At 54.8% G+C, this 20,622-nt stretch overlaps 1 protein-coding gene across 1 annotated transcript; it reads right to left on the bottom strand.

The window, feature by feature from the left end:
* Positions 1-3,043: 3,043 nt before the first annotated feature.
* On the bottom strand, positions 3,044-19,292 carry CIMAP2 (ciliary microtubule associated protein 2). The gene is made up of 9 exons (XM_075539889.1): positions 19,243-19,292; positions 18,367-18,454; positions 17,714-17,878; positions 17,396-17,518; positions 11,695-11,832; positions 11,418-11,561; positions 9,791-9,952; positions 6,897-7,022; positions 3,044-3,181 (listed from the first exon to the last, which is right to left on the bottom strand). The coding sequence occupies exons 1-9, from the start codon at positions 19,290-19,292 to the stop codon at positions 3,044-3,046; spliced, it is 1,134 nt and encodes a 377-aa protein (XP_075396004.1).
* Positions 19,293-20,622: the final 1,330 nt, after the last annotated feature.

The following is a 20,622-nucleotide window of genomic DNA, read 5'->3' as shown; positions in this document are numbered from 1 at the left end:
TCATTTGCTGATGGGGCAGGACTCAACATGAGAGAAACAGCTGCGTGTTAGGGTTCTCTAGAGAGACAAACCCAGAATGCTAATAATTATATATATATTTATACAGATATACAGATATATAACACAAGAAATGAACAGTTAAATTATAAAGCAGTACAAATGGCTCAGTGCGACTCACTCCCGTGAGAGAGTTGTGAGACACTGGCAGTCCTTCAAGTCTTGAGGGCTGCCAGGTAGTCCTCTGTAGAGAGATTTAGGCTCTCCCGGCACAGGCAGCAACCAGGTCACCAACAGTCAGTCCCCAGCTCAAGAGATGTAAATTCCAATTGTGTGGCGAAGCAGGTCTTGAGGAACCTCAAATTACAGAGACACAGTCTCACAGGTTAGGTGTCCCACAGGTAGTGTAGCTTGCAAATTGAGGCACAGAACAAGCAAGACAGCCACACACTGGTCTGATGATCAAAGAGTGAGAGACAAGAAAGGTAAGGCTCACTGAGCCATTTATCTCTCTGCCCTTCAATTAACCCCACATGTGTTTATGGGGCCAGGTTGGCACAATAAACTACCTACCTCAAGCTGCAACCAACTGACACAATGGTGCTTGATGAACGTGAGGAGGACTTGAAGCACTTACTGATGAAGATCAAAGATTGCAGCCTTCAGGCTGGATGACCCCTCAATGTCAAGAAGACCCAGATCCTCGCCCTGGATGGGCTCAAATGCCCATTGATTTCCTCCCCCATATCTAGCACAACTTCTATCATAACAGAGGGGCTTACTTGGATCTTTGACAAGAACAAGTGAGTTTAAATAATTGCATTTTCTTTTCCTGGATGATCTGTATTTCAAGCCTCTGCAACAAACTTGGCCACGAAGGAGCCCTGGTGGTATAGTGGTTATGAATTGGGCTGCTAACCACCCACAAGGTCAGCCATTCAAACCTACCAGCTGCTCCGAGAGAGCAGCTGTAACAATTTACACTCTTGCTGTAACAAGTTACACTCTTGCTGTAAGACCCTGAGGGCAGCACAGCCCTGCCTTACAGTGTTGTTACGAGTTCGAGGTCACTCAAGGGCAGGGAAGGAGGGAAGGCCCCAGCAGGTTAAGAGAAGAAAAAGCTGGCCTGTACGACATACCTGTAAGTATCATCCACCAGGCAGGGCACATTCACATCCACTGAGTAAGGCACTTTGTATTTTTTAAAATAGAATGGTATAGATTTTTGCCCCATTGTTCAGATTGAGGAAAGTCTTTCTACAAGCAACTTGCCCTGGGCCCTACAGCACAGTGGTGGGAGATGGGACTGGTGAGGACGGCAGGCTGGAGGGGAAATCCTCTAAGTCCACAGGCCTGTGGTGGACGTGATGACAGCGAGTGAAGGAGTGTGGCCCAGCCGGAGGCCGGTGCTCAGGGCCCAGCCGGAAGGAGGCAGCCTTTCCTTCCATGGCGCCCTTTGCTGAGCCAACTGCGCCCCAGGCTGAGACTTTGCTGAAAGGTGACGGGAAGGGTTGGTCCTACACGAATCAGGGCATGGCCTTCTCCCGAGCACGCCAAGGGCTCATGTGGCCACTGGAGCATGGGAAGGACCCAGTTCTAGCATTCTCCAGCTGTGTGACCTTGGGCAAGTTGACCTGCAACATGACCTGGTCTAGAAAGGAAGAAATACTTTTGCACAGAAGTAATGTTCCACACGGATTAAAATCGAGTAAGGCAAATCTCAACTCCTCCTCGCCATCCACAGAGACAGGAAAGAGGGATATTTTGAAAACTGGTGACCCCAAGAATGGGGCAATCCCATTAGGGACAAGGGACATTTTGGTTCGTGGCCAAACACTTAGTAGCTCATCCTGGGTCCAGGGTTTCTGTTAGATCTGTTAGGACTTAGTGTCTAAAAACCAAACGGACTGTCTTTCATGCCGTCTAAGATGCGCACGCACTCACACCGTCAGAGCTCTGAGATGAAGATGCCATTGCATTTGGTGGCCTTAGGGTAGCACAGTGGTCCTTCATGGTGGCTAACTGAGAAGGTTGGCCGTTGAAGCCACCAGCTGTTCTCTCGGAGGACGGTGTGCACGTCTGCTTCTAGGGAGAGGGCAGCCTTGAAAGACACGCAGGGCTGTTCTCTTCTGTCTATAGGGCTGCTATGAATCAGAATCAGGACTAGAGGGCAATGGGTTTTTGTGTGGTGGGTGGGTTATTTTTGGGAGAGGGGGCCGGGGGGGGGGGTAAGTCAACCAAATACAATGGCAACAACCCCAAGCAAACCACCACCACTGCCCTCCTGCTGATCCCGACTCATAAAGACCCGACCCGGCAGAGTAGAAACACTTCCAAGGGTTTTCTGAGACTGTAAATCCGTATGGGAGTGGGCGGCCTCAACTTTCTCCTGCAGAGGAGCTGGTGGGATTGAACCATCAACCTTGCAGTTCAGCCCAATGCATAGCTTATCCCATAAGGGCTTCCTGAGACACAGAGCAGCAGCCAACTTTGGCTAACATTTGTTTAGCGTTAGGCTCGGTGTTTACCATGGTTAGTTCGTGTAAACACGTCTCAGAATGAGTTCTACCAAGCCCATTCCGTGGACCCAGAAACTGAGGATGGCCCAGGGCAGAGCCCAGTCCCCGTGGGTAGCTGGTGGATGATTTGGGGCTGGCAGAATGTCTTTCCCTGAAAAGAGCTTTAGGCGGGCCATCTCGTTTCGGACTCCTCGGTGGTCTGCACGTGGGAACAATTGTGAGGACGGCGCAGCACCGGGCAGTGCTTCGTGTTGTCACACGCGGGGTCGCCGTGAGTTTGAACCAACCCGACAGCCCCAAACAACAGCTGGGACGGATGGCGGCCAAGGAAAGCAAGGCTCCGAGAGGCGAGGCACCGGACCCCAGCCCACACAGCCAGCCAGGGCAGAGCCTGGTCTGAGCTCAGAGCCTCTCTCCGCTGCTCTGCTGTGTGGCTGGCATGAGGCACAGCTGTATTCCCGAGTGCCACGCATGAGAACCTCCACCCCCACCTCGCCAGGTTCCCGCCAGGCTCCCGCTCGCTCTACTCACTGCAGGAGTGTGTCCCAGGCGGGGTCCGAGGGGTAGCGCTTGGATTCACCCAGGTACAGAGACCGGTATCGCTGCCGTCTGTCCTTTGTCTCAAACAGCCAGGTGTTGAGGTAGCGGCCCACGCCGACGGGATTCTGTGCAGGACAGTAGCGTGGAGACCAGCTCTCAGTCCTGCTCTCCACTCCCTGCCACCCAGACCCCATTCCTGGCAAGCGGGCTCTGCAGAGAGGTCCCTAGAGGAGGCGAAGGTGACACGTTTCCAAGTTCACATGGCAAGGGCAAGATCAAGGCAGGATAGGAACCCAGCTTCTATGAAAGACCAGAGGGCAGACTGGGGCCGAGGTATGGTATACATGCGGGGAATGGGGAACGGGGCTGGGGGATGGAGGGTGGGGAGAAGCCAGCCAGCCTTCAGCCCAGGGTTAGTGAGAGCTTGCCCTCCACCAGGGACAGGCCTGCTGTGTGGATGCCCAGGCTGGCAGTGGGCAAGCCGAGCTCTTGGAACCTGAAGCTCACAGCAGCCTTGGCCACCCCCTCAGAGCACTGACCCCACCCAAGGCGGCAGCACAGCCAGCTGGCTCTTGTCGACACGTGGTACGTGAGGTCCCCCAGGGAGCCTCTTCCCTGCCGAGGTGAGGGCTGGAGGTGAGAGAGGGAAGGGTATGGAGGACCAGGCACCCAAGAAGCCAGGAGGAGCTGCTCACAGGTGGGGATGTGGGATGAGGCAGCAGGAGCAGCTGGGCAAGCAGATACCCAGGGAGTCCTTGAGAGAACTCACAAGCATCCAGCTATTCAAGTCCAGGCAAAGCTTCGAGATGAGCAGTCAGGACAAAGGTTCTCTGGATGGAGGGGTGTGTGGCGGGGGGTGGGGGTTGCCAAGGGGCTCCAGGGTGCTGGAGTGGCCAACATGGGTACCCAGGTGTGTCTTCAGGGGGACAAGTTAGGGAGCTGCTCACTCAGGACGCATGCCCCTTTCCGCGTGATGACCAGACTCTAAGACCACTGGTCTGTCAGTGTGTCCTACTGTGGTGGCTGTGAGCTGCTCCGATGTTGGAAGCTAGGTCAATGGTGTTTCAGATGCCAGCAGGGCAGAGCTTCCAGACTAAGATCAGACAACGAGTAGGGACTAGGTCCCCCCCCCCTTTGGAGGAAGAAGCCGCTGAAAACCTCCCTCAGAGCTTTAAAGCATTTCGGAACACTGAAGGCCTAAACAAAGACACAGAACATTGTTGGAGGGACTGCAGCAGACGGGCCCCTCATGTCTAGGGACACTCAAAAGGTGACTGACAGCTGATTTCTTGGAGGGGACTTGACCATGGTGATGTGAGTTGGGTGAGGCTGGTGGGAGTGGAGCCTGTGGGGTCTTCATTTGCTGATGGGACACACCTCAAGGTAAAGAGGCACCGCTGCAAACATCTTCTAATGTTTGATCTATGGATGTGCAAAGTATGCTTTTATGAAAACTGGGCGTGATAAAAAATGAATTTCAACCATGAGGATCAATATACCAGACACTCGTGAGCTGGAACGGGCTGGTATTGGCCATTGTGAATCAGAATCATGTGATTTACCACGCCAAGACTAATACAGTCAAGATGAATGGATTGGCATTCGTTGACAGAAAGGATCTTGCTAAATCCATCATGTAGTACAACGCTCTCTGTGAGAAGATTGTATCTGTCCACCTTCAAGGAGATCCAACCAATATAGCTATTAGTCAATATTAGGCACCAACGACAAAAGCTAGTGATGAAGACATGGAAGAATTCTACTAATAACTTCAGTCAGAAATTGATCAAACGTGCAATCCAGATACATCGATAGTTACTGGTGATCATAATGGAAAAGTTGGAAACAAAGAGGAAGGAACGGTAGTTGGAAACTATGGAGTTGGTGATAGAAATGATGCTGGAGATCCCATGATAGAATTTTGCAAACCCAACCATTTGTTCATAGCAAATACCTTTTCTCAGTAACATAAAAGGTGACTATATACATGGACTTCTCCAGATCGAATACACAGAAACCAAATTGACTACACACTGGAGAAGTTCAATATCAGTGGCTAAAACCAGACCAGGAGCCAACTGTGACACAGACCATCAATTGCTCTTATGTAAGTTCAGGATAAAGTTGAAGAACATTAAAACAAATCCACAAGAGTTAAAATATGTCCTTGAGTCTATCCCACCTGAATTTTGAGACCATCCAAGGACAGATCTGATGCACTGAACACGCAAAACAGAAGCCCGGATGAGCTGAGAGGACATCAAGACTGTTGGTCATGAAGAGACAAGCAGTCCTTGAAAAAGGAAGGAGAGGAAAGATCAAAGTGGGTGTCAGAAGAGTCTCTGAACTTGATCTTCATCATATAGGAGCTGAAGCAAATGGAAGAAAGGATGAAGTCAAGGAGCTGAATGGAAAATGTCAAAAGGCAGCTCAAGAAGACAAAGTCAAATATCATAACGACATGCGCAAGGACCAAGAGTTAGGAAACCAGAAGGAGCGTTAGAACCGATTGTGATGGTGTATACACACCGCTTTTTAAAGCGATGCAATGATCGAAGCGTGTGATATGTGAAGACTGTACCAGAAAAACGACTGGAAAAAAAACAACAAGAAACCCAACTTGCCCCATGGTTACAAGGATGAAGGAGGAAGATGCTTTACTCAGGGGTCCTTGAGCTTATGTTACCGGTGGTGGAATAATTTGGGAAAGATACCGATAATGACTGAGCAACAGGAATAGTATAATTATCCGTGTGGAAGTTGGGAGGAGAGAATGTTTTGTTGCGTATACTTTGCCACAATTAACAAAAATAATCACAGGAACGCCACTGAGCACAAGGCTGAAGACAGTGTTCTAGAACTGCTTGCGGTGAGGGTTGCACACCACGGAATTACTGAATTGCACGACGTGTGGCTGAAGAGCCAATAAAACTGTTTTAACAAAAAGGGGGGAGGGGAAGCCACCCCAAAGGGAATACCACGCTCAGCATATCTGAAACTGAAAGAAGTAGAGAAAAAACTCAAGCCTGCCCCCAGTGGCCTCGAGGAGACGTCACGCTGGATGGATACCTTGGCTGTGTCACTGGACACAGGCATGGGAACAAAGGTGAGGGTGGCGTTATGTGGTGCACAGGGTCGGAGCCGACTCGATGGCACCTCACAGCAGCAGCAGCAACAAGAAAAGGTGCGCTGTGTCAGAGTGAGGGACAGAATGGGGTGTCCATGTGCGCACATCAAGAAGCCTGAACAAAGCACAGGCGTGTGCATTATTTCTCACACATGCCAACACACACACACACACACACGTGGAAGTGACTGTCTTGGGTGAGAGACAAGAGAGAAAGAGTGTGTATGGGAAGGGGACCGGGCAATGAAACAAGGGAAAAAGGAAGTAGTTTGCTCAATCGGGGATGTGCAATGGTCCTTTTCTACCAGCAGCCCCCCGGGGCCCAAGACAGAAGCCACGTGAGAAGGAAGGGAGATTATCCCCAGGGAAAGTGGAGCTGATGCCAGGCACCATGTGCCTCTCAAGAAGCAGGCCCGGGCACAGCCGCAGCACCACCAGCTGGTCCCAGGCTCCACGCCTGCCCGCGGCATCGGAAGCTCCTGGGCCAGCCATCTGTGTCTCAACAAACCTCTCGGGAGGCACTGCCTTGGAGAAATAAATGAGTGAAGGCAGGGGGTCAGCTGCCTTGGGGGAAAAGACAGGATCCAGGCTTACGCTGAGCATCAGTTTCAGGAAGGCAAGAAGGGGTCGGGGCTGTCTGTAGACAGGGGAGTAGAACCCCTTTCTACCACCGTGTACCCGCTGCCCTTCCCCACCTGGGCAGCACCACTCACCCAGCTCCCCATAAGGATCTGGTAGGACTTAGTGCCCATCCGCTTCGAGGACATCAGGAATGGTGGCCTGTTGACATGTTTCTGCTCTGCCTCTTGCTGAACCCAGGTTCCGGGACCAGATGTGGCCTAGGAGAAAGTGTAGCTGCTGAAGTCTAGAGGAATGGGGGGTGGCCAGCCCCACCTGGAGCCAGAACAAGTGATGGGGGCTCTTGGCAGCAGACCTCACCCATTTGGCAGCCCTAGACCTGGCCCCAGGGGTGGTGGGAGGTGCCCAGCTATCTCCCAGGCATCCTTCCCTGGTGAAGGAGCCCTGTAAGGCCACCCATTCTAACACTGACTCATCATCCTGATCTCCCACCAGGTTCCCCAGCCTCCTCCTGGGCTGGCAGGGCCTGGAGAGATGCTCCACCCTCCAGTCTGAGTGGAGGGCACACTGGCTTTGAAGCTGGATGTGCAGCTTCTCTACCCCCTGCTGGGAAGCCAGGGAAAACGACGGCCCATCTCTGCATCGTGTGCTTTTTAAACTTTCTTTTCTGTTTTTGTAAGCCCCAATTGGGTACTTTTATTTGCCTTCTATTTTATTTTTAAGCAGCTTTATTAGCATACAATAGTCCAGTATTATTAGCAATTCAATAGTCCAGTCTATCGGGAAGAGTTATACAATCACCACCACAATTTTAGAACACGCTCCCTTCTTGAATCGTCGTTCTTAGCTCCCCAATGCCCCTCAATCTCCCCTGCCGTACCCCCAAGAAACCATTAAATCCAGTTCCAGGCTCCATACATTGACCTATCCTGGATTTCAGACAGGAAAATATACCCCTCCCCTCAAAAGAAATTGACAGAGTAAAACGTTTCAAAGTAAAACCGAGAAAAGCCACATTCAAAAAGAAAGCAGAAACAAAGGAGAACAACCTTAACATGGGTCAAAAAGAGAGATCAAGTGACAGGGTCTTAAGTAAAGTTTAACCTGCCTGGGGCTGCAATCCTCCACTCTCCACACATTAGGAAATACGAGGGCTAACTCGGCCTTCGCAGGTTTGGAAGGTGCTATGAAGAAACGGTGGCGCTCCCCGCGCCACGGGCCTTCCTCACCCCGGAGAGGGGCAGAGAACCAGAGAAAGGTCCTCGAGGGGCTGGATGCCACAGTGGGCTCTGGCTCAGGGACACCGGGGAGGACGGCGCAGGACCAGGCAGTGGTTCTGTCTGTGGTGCACAGGGTCACTCTGAGTCGGGACTGACACCGCCTGCGGCACCTAGTCACAATGGCTCAGTCCTGAGTCCCCAGCTGTGCCCTCCCTTGGGAAGCTGCTAGAAGCCACAGCCTACCACGCAGACCCCTGGCTGCCACCACCTCCTTCCTGGGAGTCCCTGGGGCCTGAAGCCACGTCACGGCCCCTGGAACAGAGCAGACAGATGGCCAGTTCCTCGGTTGGGGTGGGCTCCCTCACCCAGTTTTCCCAGTGCCCTTTCTCCAGTGCTCCTCCGGGAGGGGTGGTGTGTGTGAGGTGAGGTGGGGAGACAGGGTGGGGGGCAGGGGAGGGTATGGATAACAGCGCTGGCTGAGCACTTCCTGGATCGCAGGCACTTTCCTGAGATGATGCAAGCTTCAAGAGCATCACATCTGTCACTATGGCACCGAGTCCAGTCACAGGGACCCAGGTGGGTCACAAGTATGTCACCTGAGCTCCATAAGGTTTCCAAGGCCTGAGGAGGTACGTCCGGAAGTACGAGGGTAGGTCACAAAGCAGTGTCACCAGATCATAGAGCCTTATTAAGCAGAAACATCAATGTGTGGTGCTCATAGGTAGCGTGGTAGGTACGCATTGGGTTTTAACCACAGGGTCGGCAGTTCGAAACCACCAGCCACTCAGTGGGAGGAAGAGGAGGCTTTCTACCCTAAAGAGCTCGTCTCAGAAACTCACAGGGGCAGTTCTACCCTGTCCTACAGGGCTGTTCCGAGTCAGCCTTGACTCGAGGACATTGAGTTTGCTTTTGAGACTAAAGGGCAGAGCTCGTTTTTTCTCGACAAACCCTCCATCCAGGTTCTACGTGCCTCTGAAGGCCGTGTCTCACGGCACCAACCCTTCCCTGAAGGCACCCTGGGAACCTAGCTCGCGTTCCTTTCTAAATTGTTTTGGGTTAGGGAAAGAAAGAGAAGTCTGAGTGGGTAAGCTCAGGGCTGGAGGGTGGATGGGGGAGGTTCCCCCACAAAACACTGAAGGAATTCCCTGCTCCCCGGGGGGGAATGCGTGGGGCATTGTTGTGGTGGGGAAATCCCTCAGTGGGACTTTCCTGGTCTCGGGCTCACGATGGCCATTTTCAACTTTCTTAAAACTTCGTCATAAGAAGCCCCCGTGATGGTCCTGGGTGCTTTGAGAAAACACTACCAAGACCATCCCTTAGGACTCCATGAGACAGACGCCATTGCCTTCTCAGCTGGCCCCTGTGCCTGGCGTCGAAGTGGCGCAGCGGAGACCGCTGGAGACGGCTGTGTGGAGTGGACCTGTGCTTCTGAAAGCAGCCACTTGGCGAAGAGGACACGCACATCACTGGGAGGACCGGCCTGCGGAGAGGTGGCCAAGCACAGCGTGCTGGGAGTGAGCCCGGGCGAGTTTGAAGTGGGGCCCTCGAAACCATACTTCCTCCCTCACCCCACAGCTCGCCCAAGCCTTCCTCCAAGGCTATCCCTCGGAAAGCGAGAGTCAATATCCCCAGGCAGCTCAAGTTTAGCCAGGGCGGCTGGTAAATGCAAGACCAGGCCTGGAAACCAGGTGAATCTGATTCCTACTCCCCCTAAGGACCTCCCCAACACACGCACGCACGCACACAGACACACGTGCGCGCAAAAGAGCACCTTCCAAGAGAGGAGGCAGGCGGTGGGGAAGACTGACCAGTGTTCGGGGGCACTGGCTAAGGGTAGACCAGTAAATCCTCTCCGAAGGCATTTTGGGGTTCCGGGGAAGTTTTGAAAACACGCCGCGCTTCTTATTGTGGTGTGAGTTCAAGTCTTCCACGAAGCTCTTGAAATGTGCCAGCTCCCTGGGCTTTTTTTTCTGAAAAGCAGGCAGAGAGAAAGAGCTCTGTCCAGCCAGGAAAGCCAGGAGCCCACGCACTTGACCCCACAGCAACCAGGGAACAGCGAGAAGGGGCTCCCGACCACCCCCCCTGAGCTGGGCTGGCATCCGGCCTACCGGACGGCTCTGGGGTACAGGACCAGCTGCCTTCACACCGACTCTCTCACGGGAGGGCTCCCCACACCCCAGCAGCACAGCGACCTCCCATGGGGTTTTCAAAGCTGTGACCTTTGCAAAGCAGCCCCCAGGCCTGTCTCCCAAGGCACCCCTCCAAGGATTCAGACCACCAACCTCTAGGTTAGTCACCCTGGTCGTGAGCTTGACCTTGGAGGAGAGCGGAAGGGTGGCGTCCAGCCTGTCAGCCAGGTCTTACCTGATGATGCCTCTTGGGGAGAGACACAAGGGACCCCTCCTCTCTGCGGCCTCCCCCCTTCATCCTGGCGGGAACTCTGGGTCTGCCTGCAGGAGTGGCCCCCTGTGGGCTGCCGACCCTGGGGACCAACCTGGGAGCTATCGTCACCCTGCTGCGTTCCCTCCAACCTCAGGTCCACGTGACTCCGCACCCACCGGCCTGTGGTCTTCCTGCTCCCGGCTCACCGTCCCGCCTCATTGGCCTGCAGCTGTGTGAGTCTCAGGAGGGTCTCAGACTTAGGGACTTGAGGTGGAATGTGCGGGTGCCACCTTCTTGATATAAAGCTCTTTCTTCCACAGAGACGAGCGTCACTGGATTTGTTTCTCTAGACACCCAGCACAGTAGGCCTACCATTGACTGTCCGTGCCGCCTCAGGCACAGTAGAGACGGAGAGAACCCTAACTTTGTCTTAGACAAGTAATTGGGTCTAACGACAGTGAGCGGGAAGAAGGCAGAGCCCAGGGAGTTGGTAGGGCTCCCATAGCCGTGTCACTCTCCCGACCAGCATCGCTGGGCTCAGGATGCCCGGGCAGAGCTGCTCTGTCGAAGTCCCCACAGGCCTCGAGGCTGGTCCCCGGGCAGCCCTGCCACCATGGGTGAGTGGGGTCTGCATAGTGGACGCTCATCACAGGAGAGGTGTCTACTGGGAAGTCAGACACTTTCCAGCCAACCACCCCCTGGCCCAGAGTCCATTCAGACCCACAGCCACCCTGCAGGGCAGAGGAGAATTGCTCCCGGGGGTCCTGCGGCTGAAAGGCTAATGAAAGCAGACAGCCCATCGTTCTTCCGCTGAGCAGCTAGTGGGTTCGAACCACTGATCTTTTGGCTAATCAGCCAACGCTTAACCTCTGCACTCCCAGGGCTCCCTTCAGACAGACTTGCCAGGGTTCAAATCCCAACTCTGCCTATGACCAACAATGTGGCCTGCCTCCGTTTCCCTACAATGGGGAGAATCGGTACATTCCAAATCTTCTCAGCAGCGTCATTCTGCTGGGGAAGGGCCCCTCTCACCCCCCTGGCCCCAGGACCCACCTGCACAGAGTAATGTCCATAAGGTGGCGGCTTGGCCCGGTCGCCAGAGAAGGTGTCATAAGGGCCGCGGGCACTGACTTTGTGTGCCAGGTACGTCTCAATGCCACTTTTGAGGAAGTACGTCCCTGGTGCCAGACCACTTCCCTAGGGAACAGCAGAGATGACCGCGCCTGCAGGGAGAGCTGCTGGGAGGAGCTCAGAGCCCTCTTGGGGGTCCTGGTTTCCCCGTTGGCCTTGGGAAGATGGCCAAGGCTTTTCAAGGGTGGGGGTGGGGTACCTGATTCTCCAGGGGCCGTGGCTTGTTGGACATCCTGCACATGAGACCCTCAGAATGGCCTCGGTTCCACGCACTCTCCTCCAGCTTCTTGTACGGGTTGCCCCTCTCTCCATAATTCCCAGGGCCTGGGTAGTAGTTCTGGAGAGGGAGGGGGACAGAAAGGTCATTAGTCCCATCCCTGGAACCAATGGCAAGTGAGGGAGAGATACCTGGATGCCTGGCCTGGGAGGGGAGCAAGCAGGTGTCTGCACACTGTCTCCCAGTGCAAGGCACTGTGGGCTGTGAGCCTCCAGTGTGGCCCTGGCCATGGGTTCCCAGCTCAGCCTCCTCACCGGGGCCAGGGGTGGGGCCAGTGAAGCTCCTACAGCTCCCTTCTTCCATGCTACCCTTCGGCCAGAGTGGGCTCCTCCCTGTCCCCAAACCAGGCAATTCTGTCCAGCCTCCTTGCCTTCCTATGCTTCTGCCGCTCCTGTCGGCAGGGCCTTCCCGCTATCACAGACCTTGGGGATGTCACAAACCCTGCAGTGTCAGCTCAAAGAAGGCTTCGTTCCTGACCCCCCTCCCCCAGGGGCCATGCCAGCCTTCGGGCCCCACATCCAGGTCCTGCTCTCCCACAAGTGGCTCTCTCCCTATGCTGTGGACCGTGCTGGGAACCAGGAAGCTGTGGGGTCCTGGGTGTCAGGCCTGACTCTGCACATCAGGACTCTTTCTGCGTCTGTGGTCTGCATGCTAACGTGGGCATTGTAATACTTCCCTGCGGGGTCATGAGGGTGAAATTAAACATTGTCGTTCGATGCCATCGAGTCGGTTCTGACCCCTAGTGATTGTGTTAGTCAGGGTGAACCAGAGAAACAAATCCACAGACACTCGCATGTGTATGAGAAAGAGCTGTACATACAAGAGCAGCTGAATTTTGAGAAAACATCCCAGGCCAGTCCAGATCAAGTCCATAAGTCCAATGTTAGCTCATATGTCCATGACCAGGTGATAAATTCTTCTTCAGACTCACGCAGGACATGCAACGATACCCAATGCAGGAAGAAAGATCACAGGCAAGTGGGTAGAAAGTCTTGTGGATCTAGTGGCAGTGGGAGCATCTCAATGCTGGCAGGGGTCTCCATGTGGCTCCTCTAGCTCCAGGGCTCTAGCCTAGCTCCATGAGTCTTGTCAGCAGGAAGATGAAGCAGAGTCTCTGTATATCTGGCCTCCAGTGAGCTATTTATTTCCGTGATGCCTCCAAATGAGCTCACCAAGCTGCGACCTGATTGACAGGCTAGACTCCATTCCTTCACAAGTGGACACCAGACTATGGAACTGCCACAGTGACCCTGTGCACAGCAGGATGAAACACTGCCCGGTACTGCACCGTCCACCCTATCGTCCCCATGCCTTGTGGCAGTCACAGTGCCCATCCTTGAAGATCCTCCTCTACTTTTCTGCCCCTCCCCTTGACCAAGCATGATGTCCTTCTCCAGGGACTGGTCTCTCCTGACAGCATGTCCTAAGTATGTAAGACGAAGTCTCACCATCCTTGCCTCTAAGGAGCACTCTGGCCTGACTTCTTCCAAGACAGACCTGTTTGTCCTTTTAGCAGTCCATAGTACTTCCAATGTTCTTCTCCAGCACCACAGTACAAACATATCGATTCTTCTTTGTTCAGTGTCCAGCTTTCACACGCGTAGGAGGCAATGGAGAAGAGCGTGGCTTGGGTCAGGCGCACCTTAGTCCTCAAAGGAACACTCAAAAGAGGTCTTGTAAATATCAAATCTTCCTAGCATCTAACAGTGAGGCTTGTCATGAAGTTAAATAATATATGCAAGTTCCCCTGCACAGTGCCTGGCAACAACAACAACAAAGCAACAAACCCTACTGCCAACAAGTCACTGCAGACTCACGGATACCTTGGGACAGAGAGGGACATCCCCCCGGGACCCCAAGGCCATCAATCTTCACAGAATCAAACTGCCCCGTCTTGTTCCCTCAGCAGCTGGAGGGTCCAGCAGGGAGGGTGGCCTTTTGGTTAGCAGCCAGGTGTGTTAACCAGTGCACACCAGGGGTCCTATGGGGTGGCTGGCTGACCGGGGAGTGGGCCAGGAGGACTGTGGCTAGAATCACCCCCGGGCCTCGACTGCTATAGGGTCAGAAGTGTGTTCTTCTACAGGGCGAAAGAAGAGCTACCAGGCAATGTAGATGAGTGAGGAGAGACCCCAGCGAAGGACCCCTGCTGTAGATGTCCTGCACCTCGTAGCCACACGAGGGCGCTGCCGCTCCGCGGATGGCTCAGTCTGAGCACAGGGTGCTGCTGGGGAAGCAGCCTAAAGACCCAGCCTGGAACTGGATAAGACTGGAACAGGGGTCCTCAAACTTTTTAAACAGGGGGCCAGTTCACTGTCCCTCAGACCCGTTGGAGGGCCAGACAATAGTTAAAAAAATTAAAACTATGAACAAATTCCTATGCACATTGCACATATCTTATTTTAAAGTAAAAAATCAAACGGGGCAAAAACACTCGGCAGGCCAGATAAATGTCCTTAGCCGGCCGCATGTGGGTGCCTGGTTGGAAGCTCTGCAGGGAGGGGTCCCCTCTGGGAGAAAAGGCTCTTCCAGGACTTGGGGGTTGCAGGGGGGGCTAAGAGCAGTTTGAGAAGGTGTGTCCTCACTCTGTACAGCTACTCCAAAGCCAGGAAGTCGGCACCGAGTGGCCAAGTTGGTCTAGCTCCTGGCAACCCCTGTGTTCCACAGGCTTTTCAGTGGCATGCCAGGCCTTTCGGCACAGGCACCCCTGAGTGAAGGGGACCTCCTCCCCTCTGGTTACATAGCTCTGGCAAAGGCATCAACCATTCGGGCCACCCAGGCGCACCCACTTAAGAGATTGGGACACCGATTCACAGAGCGGTAAACTGAGAGGCCAAAATCCCACCTCTGGAAAAGGGGGCAGCACTAGGCCACCACACCAAAGACCCCCGTCCTTCTGGATTCTCCATTGTGCTGCTAACCGAAAAGTCGGCAGTTCAAACCCACCAGCCACTCCACCGGCCAAAGATGGGGTTGTCTGGTCCTGTACAGATGAACCAGAACCCAAACCAAACCCACTGCCATCAAGTGGATTCCCACTCACAGCAGCCCTGTAGGACAGGGTAGAACTACCCCTGTGGGTTTCCAAGACTGTCACTCTATGGGAACAGAAGGCCTCAGGCAGTCTCAGAAACCCTAAGAGACAATCAAACTGTGCCCTAGGCATGATGCAGGCACTGGGGTGAGAGAGCAATGATGAGTGCCAGGCAGGGCCCTCAGCCTGCAGGGTTGGAGAGAGGCTGATAACAAAGGGGCAAGAGCAGCTGCTTTAGGTTTGGGGAGCTCAAAGCCTGTAACCCAATGCTTTGTCCAAATACTCGCATTTCTTCTACAAAACCTTCTGGTTTGGTAGCACAGGGGGCTCATGGGAAAGCCTGCTATGTTGGCCAGAATGTTAAGCTCGACGCTGTGGGGATGCAGAAGAGTGGTCAATTCTGGAGGGAGGGTGAGAATGGAGGGATCATGATTCATAAGTTTCTTTTTTTTTTTTTAATTGGGCCTTGGAAAGTGAGAAGGAGCTAGGGATGGGTGTGGGGAGGGTGGCCCGGTGGGTAGAGACAAGCTGGGCTGGGCCAGACAGAGGTGTGATGGCAGGAACCAAAGGCTGGCTGAAGGGGTTAGCCCCATTCTGAGCCATGTGCACCAGATCCACCTGGCTGGGCAAGAGTGGTGGGCAGGGGGCATGGCTTGGAAACCAAAGGGCTGGCATTGCCTTCTGTCAGAGGCTATTGGGATTCAGGGTCACTGAGGGGTGGAGAAGCCAGTGCTCTCTGGGAAAGGACTCTTGGAACCTGAGGCACCAGAGGCTATGGGGTGGTCCTGAGTATGTCCCCTGGAAATGCCCCAGGGGGCATTTCCTGACCTACAGTAGTGCATTAGCTTCCCAGCCCAGGTCTCAGGACGAGATGACAATAGAGAAAAGCAGACCTTGGACTGTGAGCACCCACCACCCACCCCCAGGGCTGCCTTCTGCACCCTCTGTGCTTCCTTGATCTGTTTAGCCCTGAGCCCAGGACAGGGGCCCAGATGAGGTCACTGCAGGAGCAGGTGTGGGGACAGGAGGAGAGGCAGCCAGGAGAGAGAAACAAGCCCTGGCAGTGTTCAGGCCTGCCCTTCACCACCAACTGTTCCCTGCATGCATTCAGCAAACACTCCCAGATGCCCAGGGCTGGATGGCGGGCACACAAGAGGACAACAGGCAGCTTCAACTTGTCCTCCCTGCCTCTGCCATTAGATGCTGGCCTGAGCCCCGACCTTCGATCCTGGCCTCTACACGCTGCAAAAGAACAAAATCCAAAAACAGTCCTTGGGTTCAGATCCTGCTTCTGCCACGCAATCGCTCTGTGACCACGAGTGAGCACCGACTTAACCTTGTTCTTCGCCAATGACTTCAGTGTGGCTTGGACTTCTTCTTTCAATACCATCAGTGCTTGGTCAGGTGATAACCTCTTGAAATGACTGGATGTCAACCAATTCTTTTTGGTCCAGTGACTGCATATTCTTTCCATCTTCCGTTGATGGTCAAGGATCCTTCAATATTGAAACCCAAGACTTAATTTCTTTTCCCCTTTTTCAGTTCTTTCAGCTCGAGAAATGCAAGGCCCTGAGAATTCTGTAGTTAGGGGGCCAGGCAGATGGTTGTGCTCAGGAGCTGATGTACCCTGTGGAAGCAGGACTACTTACACTCCCACAGGAAGGATTCCTGGGAAGGGGAGGTGTTACCCTGCAGGAGGTCAGGAAGGGTTCCTGGAGGGAGGGACCTTGGAGCTGGGAGTTTAGAAATGAATGTGAGTTCCCTTTGAAGGAGGGGGCTGCCGGAGTAAAGCCAGACTCCAGAGCGCATGATGCATAGAGGAGTGGGGGAGGACAGAGTGCAAGCTGCAGAGTGCTTGAGGAAAGAGGAGGTGGGTGAAGGCAAGAGAGGAGGAGGGCACAGCTCGCTTGGGTGTGGGCGTGGCTCCTGCTATCTCTATAATGACCTCATGCGTTTGACCTCAGCATCCTCCCCACGAGGGGCACTCATTCCCACCACAGCGCTTCCCCTGCAGCCTCCTACTGCCATCCAGCCTACTGGCCTGCACCTCTACAACCAGGGTGTTCTAAAACTGTAAAGTGAGTCCTCCACTTGTCAAGCCCCACCCCCTTAAGCCCTGATTTAGTGACAAGATCCTCATGACTCCTCTCAACCACTCCCTCCTCTCCAGCCACACTGCCTCCTGCCTATTGGTCTAACCCTTGCTCAGCCTGCTGCCTGGAATTCTCCCCCAGCAGTCCACACCACAAGCCTGCAGAGCCCTATGCTACGTGTCTTTGTTCAAATGCCACCTCCCCAAGGAAGCCTTCCCAGACCACTCTCTATGGATTGCTGTCATCTCCCTATCCCTTGTCTCCTCTCTCCTCACAGCCCTGGTTACTGTGCCTTCAGTTCCGAACACTCTCGCCTGGATCACAAGGATGCCCGCTGGCTCCAGAGAGGCAGAGACCTTATCCTCATCCTGTTGGACCCCAGGTGAAGTGAGGGCCCGGAAGACAGCCTGTGCAGGTCTGGAGAGGAGAGCAAGCCAAGAAAAAGCCCCGCCCGGGAGATCTGCCCCGCAGAGTGGCGGCTGGTGGGGACCACACGTACCCCAATGAATCCTCGGAAGCGGGCCTCCCCGGAGCTGAGCAGCCCCCGGTTACTGCTGGGCTTCTGCTGCAGCTCTTCCAAGAAGTCTGTGAAGTTGTAGGAGCCGGGCCCCAGCTTTTTCTCCTGTCCCCAAGAGAAGAGAGGTCATGTTGAGGCATGTTGAGAGGTCAGCACAGGGAAGACGCGGGAGGAGGATGATACTCCCCCAAGGATGAGCCCCACCTGGACTGGAGGCCCCGGAAGGCCACACTGGAAACAACTCCAACCAGAGAGGAACCTGACCTCTGGAGGGGGAGGGAAGCGGCCCCGGGGCCTCACCTGTAGCTGCTTCTCTCTCATGATGGCCTGGTACTGGAAGTGGGGGAGCTGGGTCAGCCGGGTGGCTTCCTGGGCCTTGGCCCAGCCTGTGCCCACCTCCCTGCTCAGCTTCTTCTTGCTGAAGCAGGTCTCCTTGGAGCCGTAGGTGCCAGGTCCTATGTGGGACTGAGCCAATGCACTGTGAGGACCGCATCAGCCACACCACACCCACCTAGTCCACCCACACAGCAAGTCGCCCCTAGCTGCCTCCCCCATCCGGAGGTACAGGAACAGCGTCCCCTGCTGTCCCCGACCTCAGGCCTGGCCCCAAGGGGCTTAGTGGGAAATGTCTCTCATAGTAGCAACTGCTATGCAGTGCTAGGCTCCCTTAGTTCTACTCCTGCGGCTTCCCTGGGGCATCTCCCTTGCTCATCACACCTCGGGCACTCGGGAAACTTGCTCAAGAGCCCAGCTGGTGGGTGGAAGAGCTAGGAGCAGAACCCGGGTCTAACGGCCACCTCGTGTGTAAAGAGCCAGAGGGCAGCCAATCACGGGGTCTTTCTTCCAAGGCAGTGCTCTGGTCCTGCACTTAGGAAACACGCTCTGACTAAGGGTGCCCACCGGGGTGGGGAGACACATGGGGACCAGGGTCCAGGCCCCCCATGCAGACTCACCTTGTCCACAGAATGAAGCCTGGAGGGTGCAGCCTGCGTGAAGGTCGTAGACTTCTTCCTATTGGAGTTCACAGCACAGGCATCGAACCTACGCAGAAAAGAAGGGCCCATGAGCATCCACTGCTGCCCCCCAGTGCACCCCGGACCCTGGCGTGGGCAGTTCTGGGGAGGGGGAGAGTTGGTTGCTCAGGGGTAGGGGACTTGGCATCAGGGCCCCAAAAAGATGACGGAGTTTTCATTGTGAATCTTTCCTAGGGTGTCCCCCCTTCAAGGCGGTGGTCCCTGCCAGTTCCCCTAATTAGATATTCCTACCTGGACCGGCCCACCCTACCCCCTAAGCTTTTGCTCAAAAGTCACCCTCCTCAGGACAGTCCCTTCCCACTCCAGCACTCAGACAGCCCTGGCTCCCAAGGGCCCTTGTCAGAACTAGGCATTCCCTTTGTTCCTGGTCTGCCTGTGTCCTACCCTGACTCACTTCCTCGCAGGAGTGCAGACGCCCAAGGCCAAGGACAGAGTTCTGCTGTTCAGTCACTGTTGTCCCCCAGACCCTAGAACTGTCCCACACACAGTAGGCTTTCCGCTCCCCACTCCTCTCCCCTGTGCCCTTAGCTTGTGGACCCAGGACCTCTGGACCTCTCCCGGACCAGCCCACAGCATGTGCTCTGGCAATGGCTTTACATGAAGGACTCCGAAAAAAAACCACTTCTCTGTGTGTCACGCCCCACCCCCACCCCTCGCCCCCTTGCGGGCTCCAGCCCCAAGTGGGTTATCTGAGCTTGGGCGGAGCTTGCGCCAGAGGTGAGGGAGGGCCCAGAGGTAGTGGAGCTCTCAGGACCCAGCCCAGCGCCTAGTCCCCAGCCCCGGGCCCAGCCCCACCTGGCGCTCTGTACCCCGAAGGGTGCTCCGCTAAACCACTTGGTGGCCATCGCGAGACCCCACTCCAGTCCCTGAGGGCCCGAGGGAGCGCCGCCTCGCTCCCCGTCCCACGCCCAGGCTCCAGCCTGGACCCTCCGCTGGTCGCCACCGCGCTGCCAGGCAACGGGGTCTTGTGATCCGCTGGCCCCCCAGAACAGTGCGCCCCGCCTTAGGGCTTGTAGACCTCAGTGCGCGGGGCGGGTGGCGGCGGCAGGCTCGGCCTCTCAGCTGGTCCTTCGGCTGATTTTGTCAGTTTTCCTCGCACATTTTCAGTGCTGCCTGACCACAGAAGCCCCACCCATTCCCGACCCCTGCACACGGGGTTTCATAGGGATGCCATGTGGTCTGCAGACCCCTTTGTTGAGCCGGGTAGATTCCTCTCTTCAACCCAGCGCCCAACGTGGGGCCTGGTGGGACCCAGGGCCAGCAAATGCTTCTCCGGGTCCACCTTATACTGATGGGGAAGCAGGCACACAGAGAGGGCAGACTTGCTCTCTGAAAAAGAGGGCTTCAGGAAGCCTCCACTTTGGGGAGTGAGTTTGGAAGAGCAGAGGCTAGTGAGAAGGAGGGGGCAGGCTCCAGAGATGGAGTTTGTGTTCGTCTGGGCAGACTAGAGAAACAAATCCAAGGAGGCTCGTGTGTGAGAGAGAGAACTTTATATCAAGGAGCAATTGTATCGTAAGAAAACATCCCAGCCCAGTCCAGATCAAGTCAATCAGTCCAATATTAACCCATAAGTCCAATACCAGTCTATCAATTCCTCTTCAGACTCACAACAAATGCAATGACGCCAATTGTAGGAAGCTCACAGGCCAGTGGGTGGAAAGTCTTGTGGATCCAGTGGCAGTGGAAGCATCTCAGTGCTAGTGTGGGTCTTCATGTGACTCCTCCAGCTCCAGGGCTCTGGCTCTATCAGCCTCTCTCCCTGTGTCTTCTCCACAGGGATGTCTCACAGGGAGTGTGTAGAGAGAGAGAGTGTGTGTCTCTTGCCCCCAGGGAGAAAAGCAGGAGTTCCCAGAAACCTCAGAAGGCCATGCCCACACAGAGGCCTCACTGGCTATGACCTGATTGACAGGCTAGACTCCACCCCTTCACTCAAGTAGTCAGGAAATTATGTACCTGCTACAGAGTCTCATTCATCCTGTAGGCACCCTTTGCACCCCTACCCCCTGCATTCATTCTCTCTCTCTCTCTCTGGGCAGCCCTGTGTGGAGTGACTGGGACTCGGATGTGGCTCCGGCCCTGAGGTCTAAATGGCAGAAGCAATGACCACAGACTGTGAACAGGCCTATGAGAGCGGCCTCTGACCCAGCCGGTTCCAGCTCACAGCAATCCTGTGAA

Source organism: Tenrec ecaudatus, chromosome 1 (assembly GCF_050624435.1).
Source record: "Tenrec ecaudatus isolate mTenEca1 chromosome 1, mTenEca1.hap1, whole genome shotgun sequence".
Taxonomy (NCBI): Eukaryota; Metazoa; Chordata; class Mammalia; order Afrosoricida; family Tenrecidae; genus Tenrec; species Tenrec ecaudatus.
This window is presented reverse-complemented; position numbering and strand designations above follow the sequence as displayed.